The following is a 24,849-nucleotide window of genomic DNA, read 5'->3' on the forward strand; positions in this document are numbered from 1 at the left end:
CACTATATGGATATGTAAGAAATTTTGTAAAAGGCTTACAGGATAACTTGAGAGTACAGATCTTTGCTGAGCTGGGCCTGCTGTCCTGCAGGATGAGCTTTTTTATCTAAACCACTTGAGCAATAGCCCCCAGGAATACACCTGTGACCAGTCACAATTTTTGCTGTTTGTTAAAAAGCAGGCATGAAATGACATGCTTTTTTGTGCATTAACCCTGCCTGAAAAGGTAGACTAGACACAAATCTAGGTCTCAGCCTGTGTTAGGGAGGGGGCCTGAGAGCAGTAGGTTGCCTATCTGGCTGACAACCCAAGGACTCATTCCAAGGTCCAGCAGCCTCGGCTCTGGAGATAGTGTCGGAGGGGGCCCTGCCTGTGTGTCTGGCTGGGCCTGGACCTTGGCCTCCGTTATCCCTTCCGCCACCCCGCGGGCCAGGGCAGCTGGGTGTGGGGCAGCCGGGCAAGCCGGGGCCATGCCTGGGACCGGCATGGGGAGCAATGCTCCTGATGGCTGTGTGACCCCCGGGCCCTGGCCCGGCGCTGGTGGCAACCGGGAGCTTTGCATCCTCCGCAGTTGCCCGCGCGTGGGGCGGTCTCGGACAGCCCCGCGCCGCCTTCTGTGGTGACACAGGGTGGCGGGGAGCCCGCGGCCCGGACGGCGGGGCTCGGCCGGCGCTCGGCAAGCGGCCCGGCCCGACGGCGCGGCGGGCACCGAGCGGCGGCTCCGCGCCCCGCCGGGAGCTCCGCGGAGCCGCCGCCCGCCCCGCGGCCCCACTACGCCCCCCGGGGAGGGGCCGAGCGGGCGGGCCCCGCTCCCGCCCCGCGGAGCCCGTGGGCAGGGGCCGCGCCATCCGCCGCACTCGCCGCGTCCCGCCGGGATGGAGAGGCAGCTCCCGGGCGCGGCCAACGCGTCGAGCTTCGCCGACGATGTGCTGCGCGTCTTCGGGGCCAACCACAGCCTGTCGGCGGGGCAGCTCTCCGCGCTGCTGCAGCGCCTGGGCGCCGCGCCCGCCCTGGGCTCGGCGCTGCCGCTCGCCCACCTGCACCACAACCAGGTATCGGCACCGCCACCGCGGCCACGGCCGGGCTGCCGACGTCCCGCAGCGAGGGCGCCGGGCCGGCTGGGCAGCTCCCTAGTGTCTTAAGTCTCGTCGCCCTCGTGTTCCCTCACGGTGAAGCCGGTAGGAGGGCGGGAGGGAGGGAGCGAATGTCGGCTGGCGCTCCGGGCTGGGGTTGCGGGCAGAGGTGCCGCTGCCCCGCCAGAGCGGGAGAAGCGCCGCGCCTCAGGGAGCTGCTGCGGCGCGGGCTGCCCCGGGATTGGCTCTCCGGCCTCGTTGCTCGGCTCTTAAACTCTCTCTTTGCCCGGTTAAATAGCATCTGTGCAACAGCAAGGAGTGTATGAGAAGCCGCTGGTGTTTCCCTCCGAGAGCTGAATAAGCAAATCTTCAGGACTAGTTGAAATGTAGTTCTCATGAGACAGCAAAAACTCGATTATACAAATCTGGTTGTGTAAAGAAACTTTTTCAGAACTTTTCACGTCTTTTATTTAGGTTGAGTGCAAAGTGTATTCCCATCGATTAATCTACAAAAGCTTTTTAAACTGATTTTAATTAACTGACTGGACATCACCAGAATATTACTTCTCTTTAAAACGTTTGTACTCTGTTTAATGTTGCCATAAGAACCTCAGATCGCTCTGCTACTTTTAAAATCTGTGTAATTTCACTTACCTGAACCGTCCTGGACTCAATTTGTTTCCTTGAAGGGAAATTTTGAGATTGGTGGTGATTTCCATATGCTCAGAAATCAGAAGCACAAAGTTAGTCACAAAAATGAAAGCTGAATGACTGTTTTCTCTGGTTTGATCCCACTCCCTAAGAAACAGAAGAGGGATGGCTCTAGGGACCTTGAGAATTGTCTTTTTAACATGGAGTAGTAGCTCTTCTGCTTTTTCTGTGAAGGAGACAAACCTTGATAAGCTCTCTTTGTTTTAGAAAGGTTTAATTGGGACTTAATTGCCCTGAAATCAATGTAGTATTCAGTATAAGCATAGCAGTGTTTTCAGGAGTTGCTGCTTTCAAGTCTCACAAACTGGTCACTGTTCCAACTCAGCATGCTATAAACATAAACATTCTCAGCCACACATGCTAACTACAAGTTTACAGTGTTGATTATGGCTGTGAAAAGCACCTTTCTTTAAAAGGGCATAGAAATGAGTGGATTCTTCAGTCCTTCAGGTTTTCCGTCTGCAAAAGCACGTAGCTCTCGTACACAGGCTACAGAAGGGGGAAAAAAAATAATGCTCTTTCTTATTACTATGAATGCATGTTCCTCGTAAGTAACTTGAAGTTTAACTGAAGCAAATTTTTTTACAGGCCTGTTTTAATTATATTCATGTTGAATAATATCTAGGTTATCACACTGAAATTATTTTTTAAATGAAAACTACTTTTTTACTGAGTTACTTGCATTCTTTCTTAAAATTTGCCTTATGGCTGTTCCATCAGCTTGAACCATTAAAGCAAGTGCATTTTGATCCCTCATAGATGTCAGTATGTTTATGACTTTGGGCAGGTGGCACATGCAAATGCACACTCACACCACTTAAATCCTGTGTGATTGTTTTTAAATGCCGGGAGGTTTTGTGCTTACAAGTTGATAATTCAGCATCTGCTGGTTATGACAGAGTGCCACACATGAAGTGGCCTAATAAAAGTGTGGGTTTTGGAAGGCATCAGAAGCTCTACTGATTCTTGACAGGGGAAAGTGAATGCTTCTTGAGAGTGATCCAGGTCTTCCTCAAGGCATCTGAATATATTCAGGCTGCGTAAGTGCCTGACTGTAGGAGGGCAGAAGGTTTATCTCAGACTTTCAGTTCTTAACTTCTCTGTCCCGACCTAGTGGAATGACTCCCAGGCTTTTCTTTGAATCAAGATAACATCCCCCTGCTCTTCAAAGAGGCTCTCATCTCAAGCCTGAGGGAATTTTTAGCGGAGAGCTGGTCTGTAAGGGGCAAGTCATACACCACCTGTCAGGAACAGTCTCTGTAATGTTATCCCAGTATTAGTGTTCAGTTTTAATGTCTCATTCACAACAATTTTGGTAAGCCTAATAATGTCACAAGAAGATCCACAAGAAGCTCATCCATTTTCTTAAAGATTGAAAATCTGGGTGTAAGCCAAAAGAAGATGGATTGATTTCTGTTTTCCTTTGATACCAGGTTGACTTGAAAAGCAAAGGAAGAGTAAAAAATGATTTAATTTGTTGGTGATAGTGTTTGAGTGTATACTTGTGTAGGTGTTTGTGGTAACTTGTGTCCTATGATGTCTGTAAAGATGCTAATTTTTTAATGTAGAGAAAAACCCCTGGATTTTTATGAGCACCCTTTTGGAATTTTGGATTTAAGTGCCACAAATTTCTTCCGCTTTTGGTCTCTTTTTGCTTTCATCATGTACTTCTATAATTATTTTTGTCTTTGCTCTTCAATTTTTCTGTTATCATTTTTTCTTAATATGTAACCTAAGACTCCTTTTCAGAGAAATAAGTAGTAATTGAGCAAGCACAAATACTGAGCAGTGCTGGTTTTTTTACATTTTACTGTGGAATTGCTGCACATTTTATACTAATAGGGGTAAAATTAAGAATTGCAGTCTAATAGACATGATGGCTTGTTACTTGCTCTGTATTTTACATTATTAGCAAGATGTAAAAACCATGAAACCGTACTTGATCTTCTGTCACTGAATTAGTTGTAGTATGGCAGCCGTACATGTGTACCAAAGGACTAAATGGCATGCTCAAAATTTTTGGTCCAAAAATGCCTGGAAGGTAAATGGGCATTGGAAAGAAAGCTTGTTAATGTCACCTTTTTTTTATGCTTCGATGTAATTGGTAGGGGCTAAAATCATGCTTCTATTTCCTTCTTTGGCTTTGTATATTTATGCCAGTCTAGGTGGTATACCTGAGTACTGTGTTTTGAAGTAATGCATTTTATTTTTTAATCAAAACATTTTGACAAAATTAATTTTAAAATTAATATTTGTTATCAGATATAATTACCTTTCATCTCAGGATAAGTCAAAATCTAGGAAGTTTAAAAATTTAGGACCAGGCTAGTATATTCTTTGATTTGAGGACTTTTGGGTAGTTTTTCACTAGTTACAACTTGTCCTTTTGAAAGAATGGAGACAAGAGTGACAGAGTTAGGGTCTTGATCCAACACCATGATCTGATGTTGCCTGGCCAGTGAGATGCTAAATACGCATAGTAGTTGTACCCTCTAAGTGTCTTATTTCTACAATATTTCCAATAAATTTCAGTATTTGTGGGTGTATCTCAGCTCCCAGCACAGACATCTGCCTTGCCCATGTTGTGGGGTGTGTGAAATCCCTGAAGCACACAAGTGCATTCATTTGGGCAGCTTCATCTGACTCTTCCTCGTGGAGTGCTGCTTACTGAAGGAATGATCATCTGCATCATCCAGTTTTCACCTGTCCTAAGTGACACCAAGGTGTTTCCACATCAGCATTAGATACTTTCATTTCTTGCAAGTAAGCTGAGGAAGGCACAGCTGTATGTCTCTATTTTGCCTTATCCGTGCTCAGACTAAGTTAAAAAACCAAAAAAAAAAAAAAAAAAGGCAGGGGAAAAAAAAAAACCCTTGTTAAATAGAGGGGACAGACATGACAGCAGGCTTAGTGAGTCAGGACATAATTTTCAGTCCCCTGTTTCATGAGGCTAAATTTTCTCTCTGATGAGATGGTCCTTCAATCTTACAAAGTAAATATCTTATGTTTTTACAGCAGCATGGTTGTGTTAATGTATTTATTTATCCTGAAAAGATAAATGCAGAGTTTTGCAGTGTGCAAAACATGCCTTGCTCCATTCCAAGGCTTCGAAAAGATTAAATCTTTTAATTAATCTTTTAATTGTGCTGGTGAACTCATGCAAGCTTGCTTTTTAGCTCTTGGATGTATGTAGGAGTTTACTGAGAGTATGAGGTGACTTATAACAATGAATCATTTATAAGAATCATTATCCTCTGGGTTTGTCCCTGATCAAAATAATAATAGTAATTAAATACAATGCTGTTTCTCAATTTCACATGAAAGAGCTCTTCTATGATGGCATTTATGACTTCCATGTTTGTGTGTAGGCAAAGTTAAGATTGTCAGGTGTATTAATTTATGCTGTGTCTCATTTGGTTTCTCTCCATTATCTGTTTTCCTACCTACGACATCACTTGTATTTTTGTGAATGAATGTTAATACTAATGTATTGGTATTTTAAAATGCTAATACTCTATTCTGTATTTTAGAAATGAAATAGTTAAGGAAGATTTCTTTCAGAGATAGTTATGGTGTAAATTCTCAACTCTTACTGGCTCATTTTTCTAACTACAGATGTCCAGAAAGGGCTCCATGAGCTGGTAATAAGCACCATACGGGAACTATTGCTGTAGACCACAACTTTCCTCCCTTTGTTTTGCTGTGGGCATATTAGCCATGTATTTTGTATTATTTCAAAATGCAGAGTTAACAGTAAAATGATTAGACTTACAGCCAGTTTAGAAAGCTCCAGTGGTTTGTGTATTGGCCTGTTAAAGACTGTATCTTCAGTGATGATTTCTTTATTCACTCCTTTCATGTAGGTTAAATGGAGCAACATGTTTTAAAGCAAAAATCCATCTTCTGTTATAAGCTCTATTCTTTTATGCATGATACTTCTTTGGCCTTAGCATTGATGTTGAAAGATGAAATTACATGCACTTTGCTTCTGTATATATGAGCCTTTAGGGTCTCATGGCCTTAACAAAATTTGCTTTTAGGTTTAAGTTCAAGCATGTGCCTGAGTACTCTGCTAGACTGGCTTGTTAAAGAGAAAAGACAGAAACATCCTGAATGTAATTTAGCTAAAGTCACTTGAATTAGCCTGCATATTCTCTTCCTCCAAGCAAATCAAAGAGAGTCACATTCTGGTGATGAGTGCACGCCTTTCACCTTCTGGACAGTAAGAAAAATACTTATTAAGAGGAGCGGAAGCAGCTCTGATGAAATAAATGATTTGCAATCACTCTGGCTTATCTCTAGGAGTTAATTGCCATATAAATAATAATGTTGAATTATTGGAGATGTGCTGTGTAATCTGAAGGCTGGCAAAACTGAGAAGAGCAGGGAGTGACCATTTGTGTTTATTTTGCTAAGGCTTCCAGTGCTCTCTGCTTGCAGTCATACTGAGATTTGCTACAGGGAGAGTTATGCTGAAATTGATGTTTCAAATAGAAGAAAACATTTGGGTTTTTTTGGTCTTGAGACTGAACCGTAATATGTGTTTGTTGTGCAACAATAACTGCACAAAACTATTGTGTACACCCAGAAAAATAACATTTTCCCTGATATAGGACACTTTCCCTTATATACAAAATAAAGAATGTAAATGAACAGAAAGTGTTAGATGAAAGCTTTCAGCAGTTTAGAACATTTCACATAAAAACATTCAAATTTTTTCTGTAAATGTATCTTTTATGATACTTTGTGGTTTGTACTTTATCTTTTTGGTTGAAAATGACAAACGGAGGAACCAGCCTTGCCTTGCCCCTGTTCTGCTTTAGCACTGCTGACTACATTTATTGTTGACCCATCAAACACTCTTATGTCCTGTGCTAAAGACAAAGGGAAGATCCCAAGCAGGAGTTTATCTTATGGTTGTACAAGGCAATGTTTGTTTGCCCTTAAGAGTTACTGCTATAAGACGAATGAAAAATGTTTGGGTTTGAATGAAAAATGTTTGGCTTTAGACCATTTTTTAGGAGTTAATTTAGGGAGATAAATAAGAAGTGTTATTGTAAAGTACAAGTGGTCACTTGCATGAATAAACTGTCACTGGATTACCAGTCCTTTTCTGGCATACTCTGTTACTGAGATTTTAACTGTATCTAGTCTGCTCTTAAAGTTAATTATTTTTTAATTGCATTAGGTTTTAAGTAATTTGAAGCTGTTTTTCCAAATATATTGTGAGATTTAACTGTCCCAAGTTCTCAGGGCAAAATATCTCCAAATGTCTCTTTAAAAAGTGGCTTATTGATTTGTGATTTATCTAACTTAAAGTATTTTGAATAATTTCTGTTTCACATCAAGCAATCACTGTATTTTCATGCACAGTGTACATTGTGTAGACTTTCCTGAAAATGCATTACAGTATTTCCCTATTGTAATTCTTGGGTTTCTCACTGCATGTCTTATTTTTTGTTTACATTGATGTTTTAAGTTGTCAAAATCCCTTTTGGTTTCAGTGCTTGACTAGTGAAGAAATCTTTTCTTTGCATGGGATACCGAACAACAGTCACATATCAAATTCCAGCTTTTCTACAATATGTCCTGCAGTTTTGCAACAGCTAATTTTTCACCCGTGTGATCATCAGGAAAGCTTTGTGGACACATCTAAACCACATTCTTTGCAAGGTTAGTTACTATTAGTTGCATTAATGCTGTGGCTGGAGTAGGGTTTTCTTGGAGGAATAGTAAGCATTTATCTATAGATAACAGGATTGTCTTGTTTGGGAAGATACGGTTCCAAAGTGGGAACATAAACTGCTGTTTTAGGTCAGCAGACTATCCAAACAAAATTGGTATTGCTTGACAGTGATCTATTTAAAATGCTGTAAGAAATGTGAAAGAACTGATTAGAAAGTTATGGAATATTTTTCCCAACTAAGGAAGAGCCTTTCTGACTTGTTTTGCTTGGATGATGGTTTGTGCCTTGAAACATAAGGACTCATAGCTGGTTAATAGAAGAAAAGATGAGTGTACAGAAGGGAAGTCTGTGCAAGTAGTTTGCAATGGGAAATAAAACTTGGTGGAATCTGCATGTATGGAAATAGATAGAGTTAAAATTAATTGGGCTACATTTGAGTGGAGTTATTTGCAAGTGGACTGTCAGGTAAGCCAGTGACTGGTTTACTGAGGAAAAATACTCATATTCTTTCCAAATTCTGACTCCTGCTTTCATGTCATTTTCTGTGATGACCCCTCCAGGAGGAAGATGGTTAAGTAGCCTTAATCTTCTTTCTTCCTCTTTTTCTCACTCTTGTTTCTATATTTTTTTGTGCACAGAACTATACAATGCAGTGAAAAGCACTGGACAGGGAATATTTATCTGATTAAAGAAATCACTTGTTGCACTAAAAAGGATCAAATGTAATTAATTTGAGTCAGTATTCCAAATGAATTTACTGTTCCAAGGGAATCAGATGAATTAATGTTAAAAGTTAAGATGTTGGATTACTACTGCCTAATGTCAGTGCTCATAAGAAGAGATACAGAAGTGCTTTTTGTAAATTTTGAAATACTGTATTAATAACGTTCTGATTCATATAGGTGATAATCTTTAATAAGAATTAGAGATCATTCCTAAAACATAGCTGTGCTTTGCTGTGTCAGTGAAAGATTAGAATTCTAAGTGAGTAATCGCTGAAACCATGGCACCAATTTAGCATGACTGCTCTAGATAGCTTGTATGATACGGAGACACATATTACCAAGAAGACCATAAGATCTGCAAGATCTGCATTGGAGAGTAGGATCTATTATCTTTTTTTTTTTTTTTTTGAACATGGAATCCTTGACCTACAGTTAATCTCTTAAGTTACTTAGGCCATGCCCCTTGTTTTTCTTTTATCAGGCCAGCTCAGAAGCAATGTCCAATAGCCAGATAAACAAGGCAGCCTTCTCCCTGCCCCTCCTTGTCTGCAGCACAAGAAATCTGCAAGGCCCATGATTAGGGCATTTTAAACTACTGCGACACACAGTGTTTGAACAAAGATTCCTAGAAAGGCCCAGTGCCCAATACAGCTGTTGATTTATACACCCCCACCCCCATCACAAAGTGAATGTGTCAGTAGCATTGAGCCCAGATGATTTCAATTACTGCCCATGGAGCAAAATCCTCCATGCCTGTTTCCAGCTGTGCCTATGTGAATTTTTTCCCCAGGAGCCCTCACTGTCTTAACAATAGGCTGTCTTCCAAAATGGATTAATGGACAAGATGCGCAGAAGAAACCAGTCTAATGAGCTTTAGGAACAGCTACTCAGTTTAAAAAATAAGTGATGCCAAAGCAGAGCAGAAGTTGGAAGGCAACGTATGTTAATGTCTTTTGTCCTGAGATTTTTAAAACTCCGAGCTAACCTATCTGATCTTAGGGCATACTCAAATTCTCCCCTTGCTTGCTTCTCTGAAAGATAATAGGGAGGTGTATAGAGATATATCAAACAGCTGAAACTGCCCAGTGGCATTACTCATGTCCAAGAAAAACACTTACTGTGTTCTCTGCTTGACTTCTTCAGAAAGGTATTCATGCACTTCCTCTTCATCCTAGGACAAGGTTAAGGAAGAGCCTGAGCCTGCCTATTCTTAACAAGGAACACTGCTGGGCAGCAGTGTTCTAAGGAGGGCATCTTACTTGCACTCCTGCAGTTTTGGATTTCTTGTGCCTTTGGATTTCTTGGCTGTCTCTTTATTGGGGTTACAGTTTAGAGACAGAAAGAGTAATAGTAGCTTGCAAAAATTGACTGAGCCATCCGTCTCAGGGGACGAATTAGCACTGTATCTGAGTGCCCTGCTCTGGTACATAAAGTCAGACTACCCATCTTTCTGAGATGTGTGAACTCATGAAAAGACTAGTGTGGGTGGAGTCCTACTGAATAAAACCATTTTATGGCACATGATATTGTGAAATAGAGTCCTTAGTGCAGGAACTTTGGCAACATTGGTTGTCTTGGAATTTTTTCAACTCAATTTAAAATGTACATTTTTTCACAGAATATGGGTAGATGTCCATGCACTAAACTAAAAGACTTGTACTTCTGTAGTAATCCCAAATGTAGACAGTGTTTTCTGACTCACGATGACACTGGAAACTCATTTATTATAAATTTGATTTCAAAAATATAGTTACAATTTTAATTCTAATTTCATTTAATAAATTAATCTATGTAGCTTAGTGAATCTACCCATATCTAGTTGTGTGTTTTTCCCCTCTCTCTGTGTAGCTGTCTCAAAATTGGCAAATGAATGTTGTAATTGGCATTGGTACATCTGCAAATGCTTTGAATGCTTCTAATGCTTTCTGTTCTTGACATAATATGAAATTCATTTTCTAAAAATATTGTGACACTGTACGGAGTAGAGCCATCCCAGTTGCAGGTGAGGAATTTAGCTTAGTGTGTTTGTCAGTTGTGTTCCAGGAAATAGTATCAGACCATAATCTGATCTGTTAGTTTCTGCTATGGAGAGAGGAATTTGTGGTGACTTCCTTACATGCATACAAGCTCATAATGATGCAATTTGCTGGATTACATGAACCTGTTCTCATCTAGGCAACATTGTGTTGGCATTGATTATTTTTTTTTGGTTAATTTTTAAAGACAAACTGTCTGTTTGGATTGCTTCATAGTTCTGTGGCATCATTTGGGGCACACTTGTAGACCTCTTTAGTACAACTTTTAAAGTTTTTCTCTGTACTAATAGGAATTTGAGGTGTCACTGGGGAAAAAAAAGTTATCCATAGCACAGCTTTGTAAGTGCTTATAAGCAACAGCAACCACATCCCTCCAATCTATAATTCAGGCTCTAGAATAATTATGGTACAGATTTGTGTGAGTCCTGGTGCCTGAACACTAAATATCTGAGATTATGCTTATGGTGAAGGAAACAAAATTATGCTGAACCCCACTGCATTTACTGATTCTTATGAAAGGTTTATGTCATTGTGTACCTACATCACATGTCCTTGTTTTTGAACCTAGAACCTCTTCTTTTATGCACTTTAATTTCTCTATTATAATTGTCTCAACTATGAGCTATCATCTCACCTGTTGGTGAACACTTACGGGCAGCATTTTCAGCTAGCAGAATTTGTTTAAATGACAGGAGGAGGGAGGAGGGTTAGAAGCTGAGATATCACCTCAGGGTGATTTATAAGGAAGGATTTTTATATCTGGTACAGCCAAGACTTTTTGTCATGGAGTTTTTTAGAAGTAAATGTCAATTGGATCTGACACTGGGACTAGTAAGAAATTTTGTCTTTTCTCTATGCTATGGCTGCTCTTGGCCTAAACCTTAATTTTTACTCCTCATTGACTGTAGAGAGACCTTATTTATATTAGCAGCAGATAGGCCAGCCTGTATATTCCACTAGCATGGTTTCCATTTTTAATATGGTTGTCCCAGAAAGTGTTTTCAGATATTTCCTTTCTGCAGGTATGCATTTTAACTGCCTATGCATTTTAAGAATTTTGTATTTGTGAGTTTTAATTTCAACCAAGGAACGACTCTTTTACCAGTTCCATGCCAGTTTAGCAATTAGAGAAATCACAGGCGGATTGAAGTGGGTGTTATACTAAAATATTTTGTATTTCTCTTTGTTTATCCACAGTTTGGGGATTTGGGTTCCTGGCTGTGTCTATCATTAACTTGGCATCACTTCTGGGATTGATTTTAACTCCTCTCTTAAAGAAGTCATATTTCCCCAAGGTTCTAACTTACTTTGTGGGCTTGGCCATTGGTACTCTCTTTTCTAATGCAATTTTCCAGCTCATTCCAGAGGTAAGCAAGGGGAATCATTATTTGGTTTGCATACTATTTTCTAAAGATCTATGTCATGTTGTTCATGATCTATGTCTTGTTCAAGATCTATGTCATATTGTTCCTTCTTGTTGGGAAGGACCAAGGGCTATTCTGTCTCTAAACAAAAAGAGAAATACACTAGATAAAGTTGTAGTGAACTTTAATAGGCTACGCTGTTAACATTTTGTCCAAGTGTAAAAAATGTAATGAGATCAGAATCTTTTTCAATTTCTGCTCATGGAAAACGATGGTTGGTATAGCGACAGGTTTTGTAATAGAGGGGTATCTGTGCAGTGTGACGTTTGTTTTTCTGGAAATGTACTAAGATTACAGACTAATTTGCATTGTTTTTTTCTTCACTGTTAGGCATTTGGGTTTGACCCGAAAGTAGATAACTATGTTGAGAAAGCTGTTGCTGTGTTTGGTGGATTCTATATTCTCTTCTTTGTGGAAAGGATTCTTAAAGTGATACTAAAGCTCTATAACAAGGTAATGAAACCCATCACTAACTGAATGAGCCTTGCCTTAAAGTACCTGTCATATTTTGTGAGATACTCGCTAGATGAATAAAATGTGGAATTCAGCCTTCCTGTGTGTTCTGATACATCTGTTTAAAACCCATGTGAATAGGGGAAGAAATCTTCATTTTTTTGAGGGAGAGACAAGCAGCTTTGGGAATGGAATCTAGATGTAAGTGTGATCTGCTGTCTTTGATACCAAAGAGTATATATGCATACTCCAGTTTCTCTCCACAGCCAAGTTGTTGCTGTGGTAGCTAAACACATCAGAAAAAAGTGGAAATATGTAAGAGGTGGAGCCCATGGAGCTCCTATTTGGGCAGGAGAAATGAGTGTGACAAATGCACCTTCTTGCTCATCTGCAAAGTGCAGCTGCACGGATAGGGCCTGACTCTGTCTTTCAGTAACTCCAACTCTGTTTCCCCAAGCTCTGGTACGCAGACCTGCTCATTGAGCAGTGCAGTTGCCTCCTTTTGCCCAGGGCTCTGCTTTCTACCCCTGTGTCAGCGTACTTGTCTGTGTGCTCACTTGAGTATTGCTGATACTGAAAATTATGATGATCAACTGTCTATCGTTTGCAATAGTTAGAAATAGAAAAAATAAATTTGTTTTTCTTTAATTATGTAAGTAGACAAAGGCTAATGAGCTCTGTTTGGCAAGCAACCGTGAATAACCAGCAAATGTTGATCACTTTTGGTCGGGTTGGCTTAGGAGGTTCTACATAAAGGTATAAAAATGAAAAGTCTCCCATGTTTTCTGATTAGCTTAAAGTAAGAGGTAAGTTAGGAGCTTACATACATTTAGAGTTAATTAAAAAAATTAAATGGTCACTCCTGCTCATTTCAGCAATCACTTGGTGTTGAAAACAAGGCAGCATGAATATGATCTCCCACCCACCTTTTCCTTTTTGTCTTTATTTTCTTACATTGCTATTTTGCTTTTATTTTAATTAGCTACCTACTTGTTTATTTGTCACCTAGACTGGCCACGATTACTTTGAAAATAGAGAAGAGATTCATTCTCAGGATAAGACTAACTCTCCCAAACCACCATCATCCAGCAATGGGGGCATATGTTATGCAAATTCTGCTGTCATAGAGAGCAATGGAAATCTTGGTTTTGACAGCATCAGTGTGGTCTCAGCACAGGTATGAAAATTATGTCTATTTACTTATTTTTTCCCTGCCAATTATATAAGCATATCTGAGAGGATTGTTAATATGTATTTTTATTACTTTTGTCAAGTTTTTGTAGACTTAGAGCTTATAATTTGGTTGAATCTATGAAAAAAATACAGGGTTTTGGGGCAAGCTTGAAAAAGCTGAATTATGCACTCAGTTTGTAGCCAACAGAAAGGGCTATGTTATATCAGTGTTGGAATGGGTTGGACAGAGAGATGTATCTGATCAGATTTGAATTTATATTTAATTTGGTTAATTTTGGTTTTGTTGTTACTGTTTTGCTTAAAGAGAAATGGTGTGTTTTGCTGTTGTAATAAAATTGATCATACAGAATGATCCATATTTTGTTCCTGGATGCATAATCCATTAAGTTTGAGAACCTGATTCTACCGAATCAATGATTAAAGAGAAAAACTAGTACAGTAAATTTCAGGCAGTATATTGTGAGCACTGCTTGTGATAACACAGTATATTTGGATACTGTGGGAATCACAGAGGTGGTATATTGAGACAGAAGCCACTCCTCCTGGTTTAAGTATTATTGTCTTTCAGATTTGTTCTCTGTATTTCTCTGTGTTTGTTTTCATACTGCAAATACAACTTCCTTCTGTTTGAGAAGAAAATGGAAGTAAGGAAGAGAAAGTTTTGTGCTTCTTTAGTCTTTTTCCATGTGTAGAGAGGAGCAGTACTGTGCATGGTGGAGCATTACTGTGCCTTATTAAAAAAAATTAAAAGCACATAGGAAAAATTTCAGATGTCTTAAGGCAGACATTTTTCATAGTAGAAATTTTTGGTTTGACATCCATTTTTATTAGCTAATTAAGTGAGTTGTGGGGAGCAGAGAGGAGCAAGCAGGAGAGCAAGTCAAAGGCAGTCCCTAAAAACCAGGAGAAAATCTGGGAGTTCTGCATTGACACTACAGGCGCACAAGGCATTTGATGCACACAGATTAAAATGCCAGAATTGTACTTGTCCTTACCCTAGAAATGTCATGAAGTGTGGTGGATACTGAACATCTTAAAAACTAGAAGAAACAAACTTAATTATTAAAATTACATAGACACCAGGAGGGAAATAGTATTATGAGTGTCTGTGAGTTTTATTTTGTAGATTTATAAAACAAGTAAAAGAAGCCTCCACTCTCTGCAGAGACAGAAACAGTGGCCAGCAGGACTTGAAAAGTGGTCATTCCCCTGCAGCACTGCTGAGGCTACACCTCGAATCCTGTGTTCAGTTTTGGGTCCCTCACTACAAGAATGACCTTAAGGTGCTGGAGTTTGTCTAACATAGGGCAACAAAGCTGGTGAAAGAGTTGGAGCATGATCCCTATGAGGAGCAGCTGAGGGAGCTGGGATTGTTTAGCCTGGAGCAAAGGGGCTTGAGGGGGACCTTATCACTCTCTACAGCTGTCTGAAAGGAAGTTGTACCAGATGGAGGTTGGTGTGTTCTTTCCAATATTAAGTGACAGGACAAGAGGAAACAGCCTAAAATTGTGACAGAGGAGGTTTAGTTTGGATATTAGGAAAAAGTTCTTCATGGAAAGGGTTGTCAAGCCCTGTAACAGATTTCCTGGGGAAGTGGTGGAGTCACCATCTCTGGAGGCATTTAACAGGTGCATAGAGATGTTGCTTAGAGATATGGATTAGTGGTGGACTTGGTTAATTAGGTTTATGGTTGGACTCAATGACCTTAGAGGTCCAACCTAATGGTTCTATGATAATGTATAGCAACAGAAAAGCCGTCATTGCACTTTTTCTCCTCCAGTGAGATTCAAAGGGCCGGGTCAGGGGAGGGCCAATGTGGCCGAGGTGCTTTGGGGCAGTTAGGGTAATGACAGGAGGGTAGGGACGCATTAAACTTCACAAGAATATACTATTTAAGACAAAACCATTTGGCATTAACTAATGTGTACTCAAGAGAATTTTAATGTGTCCTCATAAACGACGTCTTGTTAAAGAGGGCAAATACAGAGTAGTCAGAAATCAAAATGAAGGCTTTAAAGAGGAAGTTTGAAGCCTGACTGTGCCAAGATATGGTAACTATTTCCAGCCATGAGGATCCAGCTATATTCTCTCCTTTAATGCCAGAAGAAATTGACTATCAGAGTAAATGTTTAATTAGTCACCTACTTTCTGTTTTCACTTGCAGCAGTAAGTGCAGTCTTGAAAACCTTTGTGCTCTACCCAGAGTTTGTATCTACTATGCATTGTAATATGGCTTGACAACAGAAACTTTGAAGGGAAGTTATTTCAGAGACAAATTGCTGAAACATCTGTGTTCTTGAGTACACATTGTTAGAGCTGTGTAACAAAACTTTACAGTGCCTTTATTTATTGCCTGGTGGCAGTGTCAGGATTCCTTCTTGGTCTTGTGGGCTCTTCCAGAGGACATGTCTGGTTCATGTCTGAGGGAATCAGACATGTGTTGGAAATGGCAATAGTAATCTGAGATATCGTAGGATAAAATAAGAGAGTCTCTGTATAATTTCTTAAGTTTGGAAATGAAGGAGGGGCCCTTACTTTTTAAAAAGCCCCCTGTGTTTAGAAGTGCATAAATACCAAGGATGTCTTTGGTTTACCATAAACTGTGGAGATACAAATGATGTAGAGCTGCACTAATACTTAATAAAAATTAAACCTGATAGCCCAGCTGGGTATTACAGAGCTCCTTGGATGACATCTCTTTTGATGTATGCTAAACTACCTACCATGACAAAATGGAAATAGTGCAGAGGAGACAGACATTGCTAATTCTTTGCTTTGGAATCTTACGTGTTTGTATGGTATTTTGTCAGTAATCTGCTTTATCTTAAACATGAAGAATATGTATTACTCATTTATCTACTTCTACTGGATACATGATGTAGTAAAGTTCAGAATGTAAATCCAGAAAAGAAATTTCATTGTACTTTATATAATTTAGAGATGTTGCCAAGACATTATTTAAAATGGATTACATGTAAGAATTATGATACTTCAAAGCAACACAGTAAATGTAAATGTCGGATAGCTATATATTTCTAGATATAGATATAAAACAAAGGTGTCTCAGAAACTGATTCCTAGTTTATAAACTGCAGTTGTTTCTGCATTTTGGAAGTTTGGATCAATAAAGTAATTTCTAGAAGTACATCAATACTGGTACCCTAAATTAATTTTAATTGCTTAAAATGTTCTTTTTTTGTGGAAAAAATGGGTGAATTATTTAAAATGAAAATTTGTGCATTAGATCAAACTCTGTTTCTTCAGTGAACCTAGAAACATGTGCAAGAAAGATGATGTGCTTTAGGCAGAAATCAGGGTGATCTACAAAACAATGCTTCCTCCAGTTTGTAGTCACTTGAAGGATGATCACCAGGGAACAGAAAAAAATAGAGAACAGATCTTTACCTCAGGAAGCTGGATGAATTGGTGGAAGAGCTTTGCTAATTGTATTTGGGTTTTCTTATACTTATGTATTTTGTGTGGCTTCCTTTGTAATACTTCTTTCTTAAAGTGACTTTCTGTTTATCTTCATGGATTAAGAGAGATTAATAATTACTATTACTTGTAAGTGATCCTATCTCAAGCAGAAATAGTACAGGTACAAATTAATAATCTCAAAAAAAGATTGGCACTGCTTGTGTTGGAGGAAATGTTGAGAGGAAAACCTTCAAAAACTAAAGGCAAGTGTGTAGTACAAATCTAAACCTACGTTTTTGAATCAGCAGGGAACCTCCTGACTTTTTGATACCATTGCTCATTTTTACATCCTAAAAGTGTAATTTCAGAACTTCCTGTGGACTGAATAGGGGCTGCTTTGTGGTGGTTTTGGCACTACTCAGCCAAGGCTTTATTATCTATGAGTTCCAGGCAGTGCAATAGACACCTGACTCAGAAATTCTTGACCTGAACTTTTGTCCTGTCCCAGGGCAGCTCCTAAATATAAGAATGTAGTTAGATAAGACTCCTGTGAGCAAATCATGCAACAGACCTTATAGCTCTGTCCTTAACAATTTTGCAAGGATTTATTGATCATTTTATTTCCTTGAATTTAAAAAAATCAGCTTGCCTGGTAGCATTTGCATATGGCAAAACTAAACCAATTTTCAATGTTTTTAATAACTAAAGATTTATTGGAATATTCTTTGACCTTCTCCTAAGGAGAAGGAGATGTTCCTCAAGATGTTCTTCAAGAAGTGGAGATGGGTGTGGTTGAGGGGAGAGTAGTGGATATTGCCTGCCTTAACTTAAACAATGCTTTAACCAGTGTCTCTCACAACATCCTCACAGGCAAACTCAGGAAATGTGAAACGGATGAATGGACAGTGAGGTTTATTGCAATAAAAATTGCAGTAGGCTGATTGGCAGATCTCAGTGAGTCAGGGTGTAATTGGAGGCCTGTCACTGGTGGTGTCCCCCAGGGTCCAGTACTGGGCCCTTTATTGTTTAACCTATTCATCAAGGACTTGGTAAACCTGCCTCCTGAACAGTTCACTGACAACACAAATCTGTGAGGAGTGGCTAGTACCCCACAGTTCTGTGCAGCCCTTCAGAAGGGCCTTGACAGGTGGGAGACATGGGCAGAGCAGAACCTCCTGAAATTCAGGAAAGGGAAATGCAGGGTCCTGCACCTGGGAAGTAATAACCCCAGGCACCAGCAGGGGCTGGGGGCTGATCTGTTGGAAAGCAGCTCTTTAGGGAAAGACCTGAGTTTGTTCCCCTGGTGGAGATCAAACTGTCCATGAGCCAGCAGTGTCCTTGTGGCCAAGAAGGCCATTGGCATCCTGGGGTGCACTGGGAAGAGCATTGCCAGCAGGTTGAGGGATGTGATCCTGCCCCTCTGCTCAGCCCTGGGGAGGCACATCTGGAGTGCTGTGTCCAGTTCTGGGCTGCTCAGCACAAGAGGGACATGGAGCTCCTGGGGTGGGTCCAGCAGAGGCCACAAGGGCGATGAGGGGACCTGAGCATCTCTCAGAAGGAAAGGCTGAGGGAGCTGGGTCTGTTCAGTCTCGAGAAGAGACAACACAGAAGGAAACTCAGTGTTTATAAGCATCTGAAGGGAGGGTGTCAAGGGGATGGAGCCAGGCTCTGCTCAGTGATGCTCAGCAACAGGACAAGAGGCAATAGGCAGAGACTAAGGCACAGAAAGTTCCACCTGAGCATGAGAAAGAACTTTTTTACTGTGCAGGTGACTGAGCACTGGAACAGATTGCCCAGAGAGATTGTGGAGTCTCCCTCAGTGGAGATACTCAAGAATCATCTGGATGCAATCCTGTGCCATGGTCTTGAAGAGGGGTGTTGGACCAGATGAACCCCTCTGGTCTCTTGCAGCCTTAACTAATCAGTGATTCTGTGCTGTGTATGTCTGTAGGCACACATATATTACTGCTTTTATATTCCAGTAAGTAAGCACCAGTTAATGCTATATAAGTAATTTGGTTTTTCTTAATGGGGGAAATCTATAATGCTTGCAAATATTCTGTAAACGCAGTATGTGTGTATAGAAATTCATCAAATGGGTCACCAGGAACTTTTAGGGGAGCTTAGTTTGTACTTGCAGTTAAAATGGCAGTTCCTTCTGTGTGTGTTCAGGTTTTTCATTATTTCATGGCACCACATGTATAAATTACTTCCACTTCTGGGGAGAATTAGTGAGATCCCTGGAGGGTATATGCACTGCAGTTTTATATTAGCCTGTTGATTTCATGCTCTGAGCCTTTAATTGTGCAGTCAAAATTAGCCACCACTGTTTTTATTAAACATTCACTTTGTAGAAACTAATTTGAACAGCTGGACTTGACTATCATTGCCCAAAATTAGAAATAAACCTTATGGAATATCTGAACATGTCTATTACTAGAGACACATTCTACAGTGTAGACACATCATATATATAATGTAGATAGAATTCTGTTACTGCAATAGCAGTACTAAGACAGTGACGCAGTGCCAGTTTTAAATACAGATGCTACCAGTCACTGAGATCAGATCCTTCTGACTGTACATGCTTATATAGAGGTGGCAAAGGAGGCTTGGGACTGTCTTCATCTGACAGCGACTCCAGAGAGACAGTCAGACCACTGTGTCCTGAATTGCTTCCTGTCTCCGCTGAAGGGCATCCAGGTGACACTTGTCAGTCAGAAGAGTGACTGGGTCGTGCATGTCACCTTGTTGAAACAGAAAACATTTGGTGCTTTTGCTGTGCCGTTTTCTTTTTGGACAAAGCAATTTGGTCTCTATATGCAGCAGTGCTTGAGTTTATACTTGCCATTTATTTAAAGACAGAAGCATGATTCATTGACTTCGTTTTTCAGTGCTTTGTGTAAATGTTTCATTCTATCTTTTTTTTTTTTTCAGGAAGAAGCCACCCAAAGCAGCTTATGCAAGTGTCTTAAGGGGCGTCCACTGGCAAAGATTGGGACCATTGCTTGGATGGTGACACTGAGTGATGCAGTACATAATTTCATAGATGGCTTGGCTATTGGGGCTTCTTTCACTTTGTCTCTGCTTCAAGGGCTCAGTACCTCCATAGCCATCTTGTGTGAAGAGTTTCCTCATGAACTGGGTAAGGAACTTTTATTACACATGTTGTTTGCTGTGAAAATCACTGTTGTAGGTTTTTGTGTTGGCGTAAAGTTGGCAGAGGTTGAAAGAAAGTTTAGACAAATTAATAGAAAAAATATTCATCAAAAAGTTACCAAGCACCAAAACACACATCTGGCACAGGAAGTTCCCAAGTGCAGGTGGGCGGAAGCTAGGAGCATATATTGGACAGGTACTAATTATCCTGTTTCTATATGGTGCGTACAGTGTTGTATTAATTAATTTTAAACCCAAAAATCATCATAAATATGTGTCCCTGTGCTCTTAGCTCAATCTTGCATCACTATTTGTTTAGAATATTTCAGTTTCCTTAATTTTGAATAAAGAAAAACAGCACAGGGTTATAATGTGCATAGAAATAATGTCTTTTCTTCGACTTCCTTTGATATCAGAAAATAACCAAAATATCATTTTCTGAAGATGATTTTCTCTTTGTTTGATTCTTTTAGGGGATTTTGTCATCTTGCTTAATGCAGGAATGAGTACTCGTCAGGCTCTGTTTTTCAATTTCCTATCTGCATGTTCTTGTTACGTTGGGTTGGCCTTTGGAATATTAGTAGGCAACAACTTTGCTCCTAACATCATCTTTGCTATAGCCGGTGGAATGTTCCTGTACATCTCTCTGGCAGATATGGTGAGATATAATTTCATTTTCAGATATTTATTTCTCTGCAAAAAAAACCCAACATATACTCCACTAAGTCTCTCCAGTAGAACCTAGTATTTTCTCCTTCTCATGCCAGTGACCAATAACAATAACATTAATAATAATAGAATTTTGTAACTTAAACCCTTAGTGGAGGTGCACAAATAGTTATTGTTAGCAATAGGTAAGACTTTATAAAGTCTCACCTATTCATAGCAAGTTATGTTTATTCATGAAACACTAAAGCCTTTCGCCTCTATTATTATTGAAAGGGGGTTTTAGACAGAGACAAGCCTTTCATGAATTTGGCCTGGTTTAATCAAAGAGTAAAAAGTATATTAACAATTTGTTTCAGCATTTTAAAGTGTCACAATATTTCATCTTATTATTTTAAAAGGCTTGTTTGTCTATTTAAACCATGTGAAAGAAAAGCAAAAAAAGAAAGGTAAACAGAATGAAGTTAAATATTAAGTTTTGTATTGAATAAAAGGTGTTGTGTAACCACAGAGATAATGAAAAACTTGATTTAAATTCTATCCTGGTTCAAGTCAAAGAGTGCCAGCCTCATTTTCTTGGTTCTGATGAAAATTTTTACTGAGTTCTATTCACAATAATCTGTCTACCATTTATTTTTCAGTGTGTTAGAGGATATAAGGAAAAGAAATTGTGCTAAAATCCAGGTTGCATTTAGACACTGGAAAAAAAAATCTGGACTCATAGGCATTTAGCAATATTCCATAATTTCCTATTACAATGATGTTTTGTCTCAAAACAAAAGAGATCTTTCAATAGTTTTAAGTTTCATTATGTTTAATTCAGTGTTGTAAGAACAGATGCAATAGGTGCAAAGGTGTTTACATCTGCCACATGAGAATCCATTTGAGTGCAGAACTGGAAGAGTGAGGCCTGAATCTGAAAAAAATTTGAGACCCCAATTTGGTTCCATGGGCTTTTAGGAACTGTCTTACATTTATAGTGACTGTTTCATTAAATATGGTTATAATTTAGGTAATAATATAGGATTTAATATGTTGTTAGAGTTATAAAAAAAATATAAGTAGTTTATTTTATAAGCTTGCAGTGCCTTAATTGCTAATGCTTTTTGTTTAGCATTACTCATATAATGAATAGTAATGCACTGAACTCTGATTTGTAAAATTCATGGCATAAATTTGTAGTGATTCAAGTTTGTTATTAAATCCATCAAAGTAGGTAACATTCTTTTCCTTGTATCTGTTGTTCTGTTCTCTCTGTTCCTCTCTGTCTCTCTCTCTCCCTATACCCTCCTCTCTTTATAGGTTTTTGGATTGTATCAATTACCTATCTGAATTTTTCTTCCCCCTGAAAAGTCTGAAATAGGGTATTGAAGTGCTCTGTACAGAGATCTGGCTTTCTACTTTCTTATGGTTTTTCCACACTTCTGGTTTGCTTGTCCAGAAGCAGGTAGGATTAACTGGAATGCCATGCCTTCCTCCTTTTCTTTTTTCTGTTCTTTTTTCTGCCAATATTGGCATAGTACAATCTCTGCCAATAGGATCACTGAGTGGGGTGGCTGTGGGCAGGTGGGAATGTATGCTGAGGTGTGTGCACAAATGAGCCATGCTGTATGGCATGAAGTCAATCTAGTTTTGCCCTGTTGTGCAAGAGTGTGACGGAGCTCTGTAGCCATTTCTGGGAAGCTTTGGGCTGTTCCTGCTAACCTTAGCCTGTTCTTCAGGAATTGCATTACCTTCAATTGCTGTTTTTGTGTTGTGAGATCAGATACAGTTTCTGAGTTACTCAGCCTGAAGGCTTCCTAACTAGAGCTGAAATAAACTATCTTCATTGTATTCTGGTTATACTATTCTCAGCAGAACAGGAGAATACTTTAAAGCTTATTTCTCAAAAACCACTGTAGTTGATTTAACCTGCAGCAAACACATACCCTGAATATCCCATGCAGGGAACTTCATACCTGTGCTGTTTTGCCATCACCTCCACTGGCTCCTGAGGCAGTATCTTTGTTCTTGCAGTTAGCCGTGAATCAGTCACTCTGTGCTCTTGTATTAACCTTTAAGATGTATATTATGGAATGAAGAATCCCTTCATGGCACTGTAGTGTCATATTGCATCTGTTACCACCAGTTTCACACCCGTCTTCCTCTTCTTCCTTGCTTGACCTAATGAGCCTGCCAGACCTTCCACATGTGAAAGGTTTCTGATTTCTGAGGGGTTGTCCATGTTTACATCTTCACTTCATTTTCCTTTAGATGAAGCAGAAGAATCCTAATCTTCTGTTTCCCAAACAAGGATTTCTCTCTATAGCAGTGAAGGAAGAAACAAAACATTTAGCAGTACAAGGGCAGCTGTTCCTAGCAACACATGGACCAACATTTGGAACCTAGGAGGCTGCTAGAATCAAAAAGGGAAAATTTACATAAGACACAGCCAGATGAAGCCACCGTAGAGAGGAACAAAATGCTGTTTCATCTTACCACTCCTTGGTGGAGTGGTTTTTCAGGGTAATTAGGGTGATATTTTCCTGTGACTGCCTTCACCCTCTGTTAGTTCTAATATTCAGTCCAGAGTAGCAATATGGTTCAGTTCTTAAGGCCTTAAATTAAGTATGCTACCACGAGATGGCAATGCTTACCTAAAAATATCCCTTTTTTCAGTTCCCAGAGATGAATGATATGCTGCGGGAGAAGGTGACCGGAAGAAAGATGGATCTGACGTTCTTCCTTATTCAGAATGCTGGTTTGCTAACGGGCTTTACTGCTATCCTGCTGATTACCTTGTATGCAGGAAATATTGAGCTGTGAGAATGGAATCAGGATTGGAGACATCAAGATAATTGCAAATGGAAGACACTTGAAATCCATACAGGGACATTCATTTAATCTACTTGGTTTTGAAATGGTGGCAAGGCCCATCCTGTCCCTCTTGCCCCAAGTACAGGAAGTTCTTTAGGACTTGCAGTTGAACTAAATAGTAGGAGCTGTCAGCTTCTGTATGATGCCAAAAAAATTATGCTAATATTTTTATTTCTACTTAAAATTATCAGACCTATCTGAACTGTTACAGAGGAAGGGTGTTACTTGGCCAGTAGAATTATGCAATACATGCAGCTACATGCAACTCCCAAACCAACTGAAAGCTGAAGTCTATAAGGAAGATGTGTATTTAAAAGAAAATAATACAGTTTCATGTCCTTTTTTAACTGTGATGAAGGCAAGCAGTTTCATAACTGGTTTATTTTTATGACTTTTGTTGCAGGATTTGTCTGCATAACATCTTCATTCCCCACCAAAAACAAAAAAAGAAAAAAAAAAATCAAACAATTTCAGAGTAGGTGCTAATGAAGATAAGATTTTTAATTACTAATTAACACTGGAAGGAAACATATCAGTTCCTGCTTTTGATCTTTTCTCTTTATAAGTGCACTAGGGAATTGTTGATTTATTTTGAGAACCACTTTTTTTAATTAGAGGGAACCTGTGTTAAATTTATGACTGTTTATCAACTCCATAATATTTTAGAAACATTGAGTACTTTAAATATGTTCAAGTATTGTATATTCTATTAAAATAATAAAGTTTTATACTTAAGTTTCCCATATAACCCCTTTAAAAATCACTTCTTTAGTCTTACAAAGGAGAATGTAGGGGAGAAAAGTGCTAAAAATTAACATTCCAGTATGTTTTCTTCATAATTTGAATGATTTTTTTGTGTGCAGTTGGGTGGAATGAAATGATAATAAAATTTACAAATTCTTACCACAATCTGTTGCGTGTGAACTTTCTAAAATCATGCTTATATATATGAGTTCTTCTGAAAAAAACAATTCATCTACTTATTACTAATCTGTTGTAAGATGAACACTAGGAAATTAATTTAAAAAATACATTCCATTGCAGTCACCACTTTTCTTTGAAGGAATTGTTGTTATTCTCCAGTAAGTTACTTTTTTCATTGATTTTTAAGCAAGTTTTACAGCTTCAAAGGAGATACTATTTTTGATGTATTTCCTGGCTGTAGGAAGGTACAACTATTTTATTTTTAATTTTTTATTAAAATATTTTTTCTGCTAGGCAAAGTATTTATTTTGGCACTTTATTTGAATGTCATCTCTAATTACCTTAGGAAAAAAATAGCTTCTCTAAGTGTCTGTTTAATAAAAGCTCTAAGGCAAACTGCACAGGAGTTGTAAATAATACTTTAAAATATGTTGTAAGTGTTAAAATGTAAATATAGTAGCCAATGATACTTGCTGTATAGACAAACATTTATTAGTCAATTTGTGCCCTCTAAGTTCCTGTGAA

General features: G+C 39.1%; 1 protein-coding gene across 2 annotated transcripts; it reads left to right on the plus strand.

Annotated features, from left to right (window-relative positions):
- Positions 1-870: 870 nt before the first annotated feature.
- On the plus strand, positions 871-24,309 carry SLC39A8 (solute carrier family 39 member 8). 2 transcript variants are annotated; one of them, XR_002465537.1, is made up of 9 exons: positions 871-1,052; positions 7,289-7,457; positions 11,429-11,598; positions 11,986-12,108; positions 13,118-13,285; positions 19,657-19,864; positions 20,352-20,536; positions 21,847-21,991; positions 23,203-23,302. XR_002465537.1 is itself a non-coding variant. In XM_021531447.1 (8 exons), exons 1-8 carry the CDS (start codon positions 876-878, stop codon positions 23,347-23,349), a joined length of 1,347 nt encoding a protein of 448 aa, XP_021387122.1. In that variant the 5' UTR covers positions 871-875; the 3' UTR covers positions 23,350-24,309. The 2 variants fall into 2 exon arrangements, 1 of the variants encoding a protein (XP_021387122.1); XM_021531447.1 differs by lacking the exon at positions 21,847-21,991 and having other exon boundaries at positions 23,203-24,309.
- The last annotated feature ends 540 nt before the right edge of the window (positions 24,310-24,849 follow it).

This window comes from Lonchura striata, chromosome 4, assembly GCF_046129695.1.
Source record: "Lonchura striata isolate bLonStr1 chromosome 4, bLonStr1.mat, whole genome shotgun sequence".
Classification (NCBI taxonomy): Eukaryota; Metazoa; Chordata; class Aves; order Passeriformes; family Estrildidae; genus Lonchura; species Lonchura striata.

Excerpts from the sequence above, each read along its gene's own strand:
- SLC39A8 (XM_021531447.1), top strand. The coding sequence starts at position 876 with ATGGAGAGGCAGCTCCCGGGCGCGGCCAACGCGTCGAGCTTCGCCGAC. Across the intron at positions 12,109-13,117 it reads TACTAAAGCTCTATAACAAG|ACTGGCCACGATTACTTTGA; the intron begins GTAATGAAACCC and ends TTTGTCACCTAG. Across the intron at positions 20,537-23,202 it reads ACATCTCTCTGGCAGATATG|TTCCCAGAGATGAATGATAT; the intron begins GTGAGATATAAT and ends CCCTTTTTTCAG.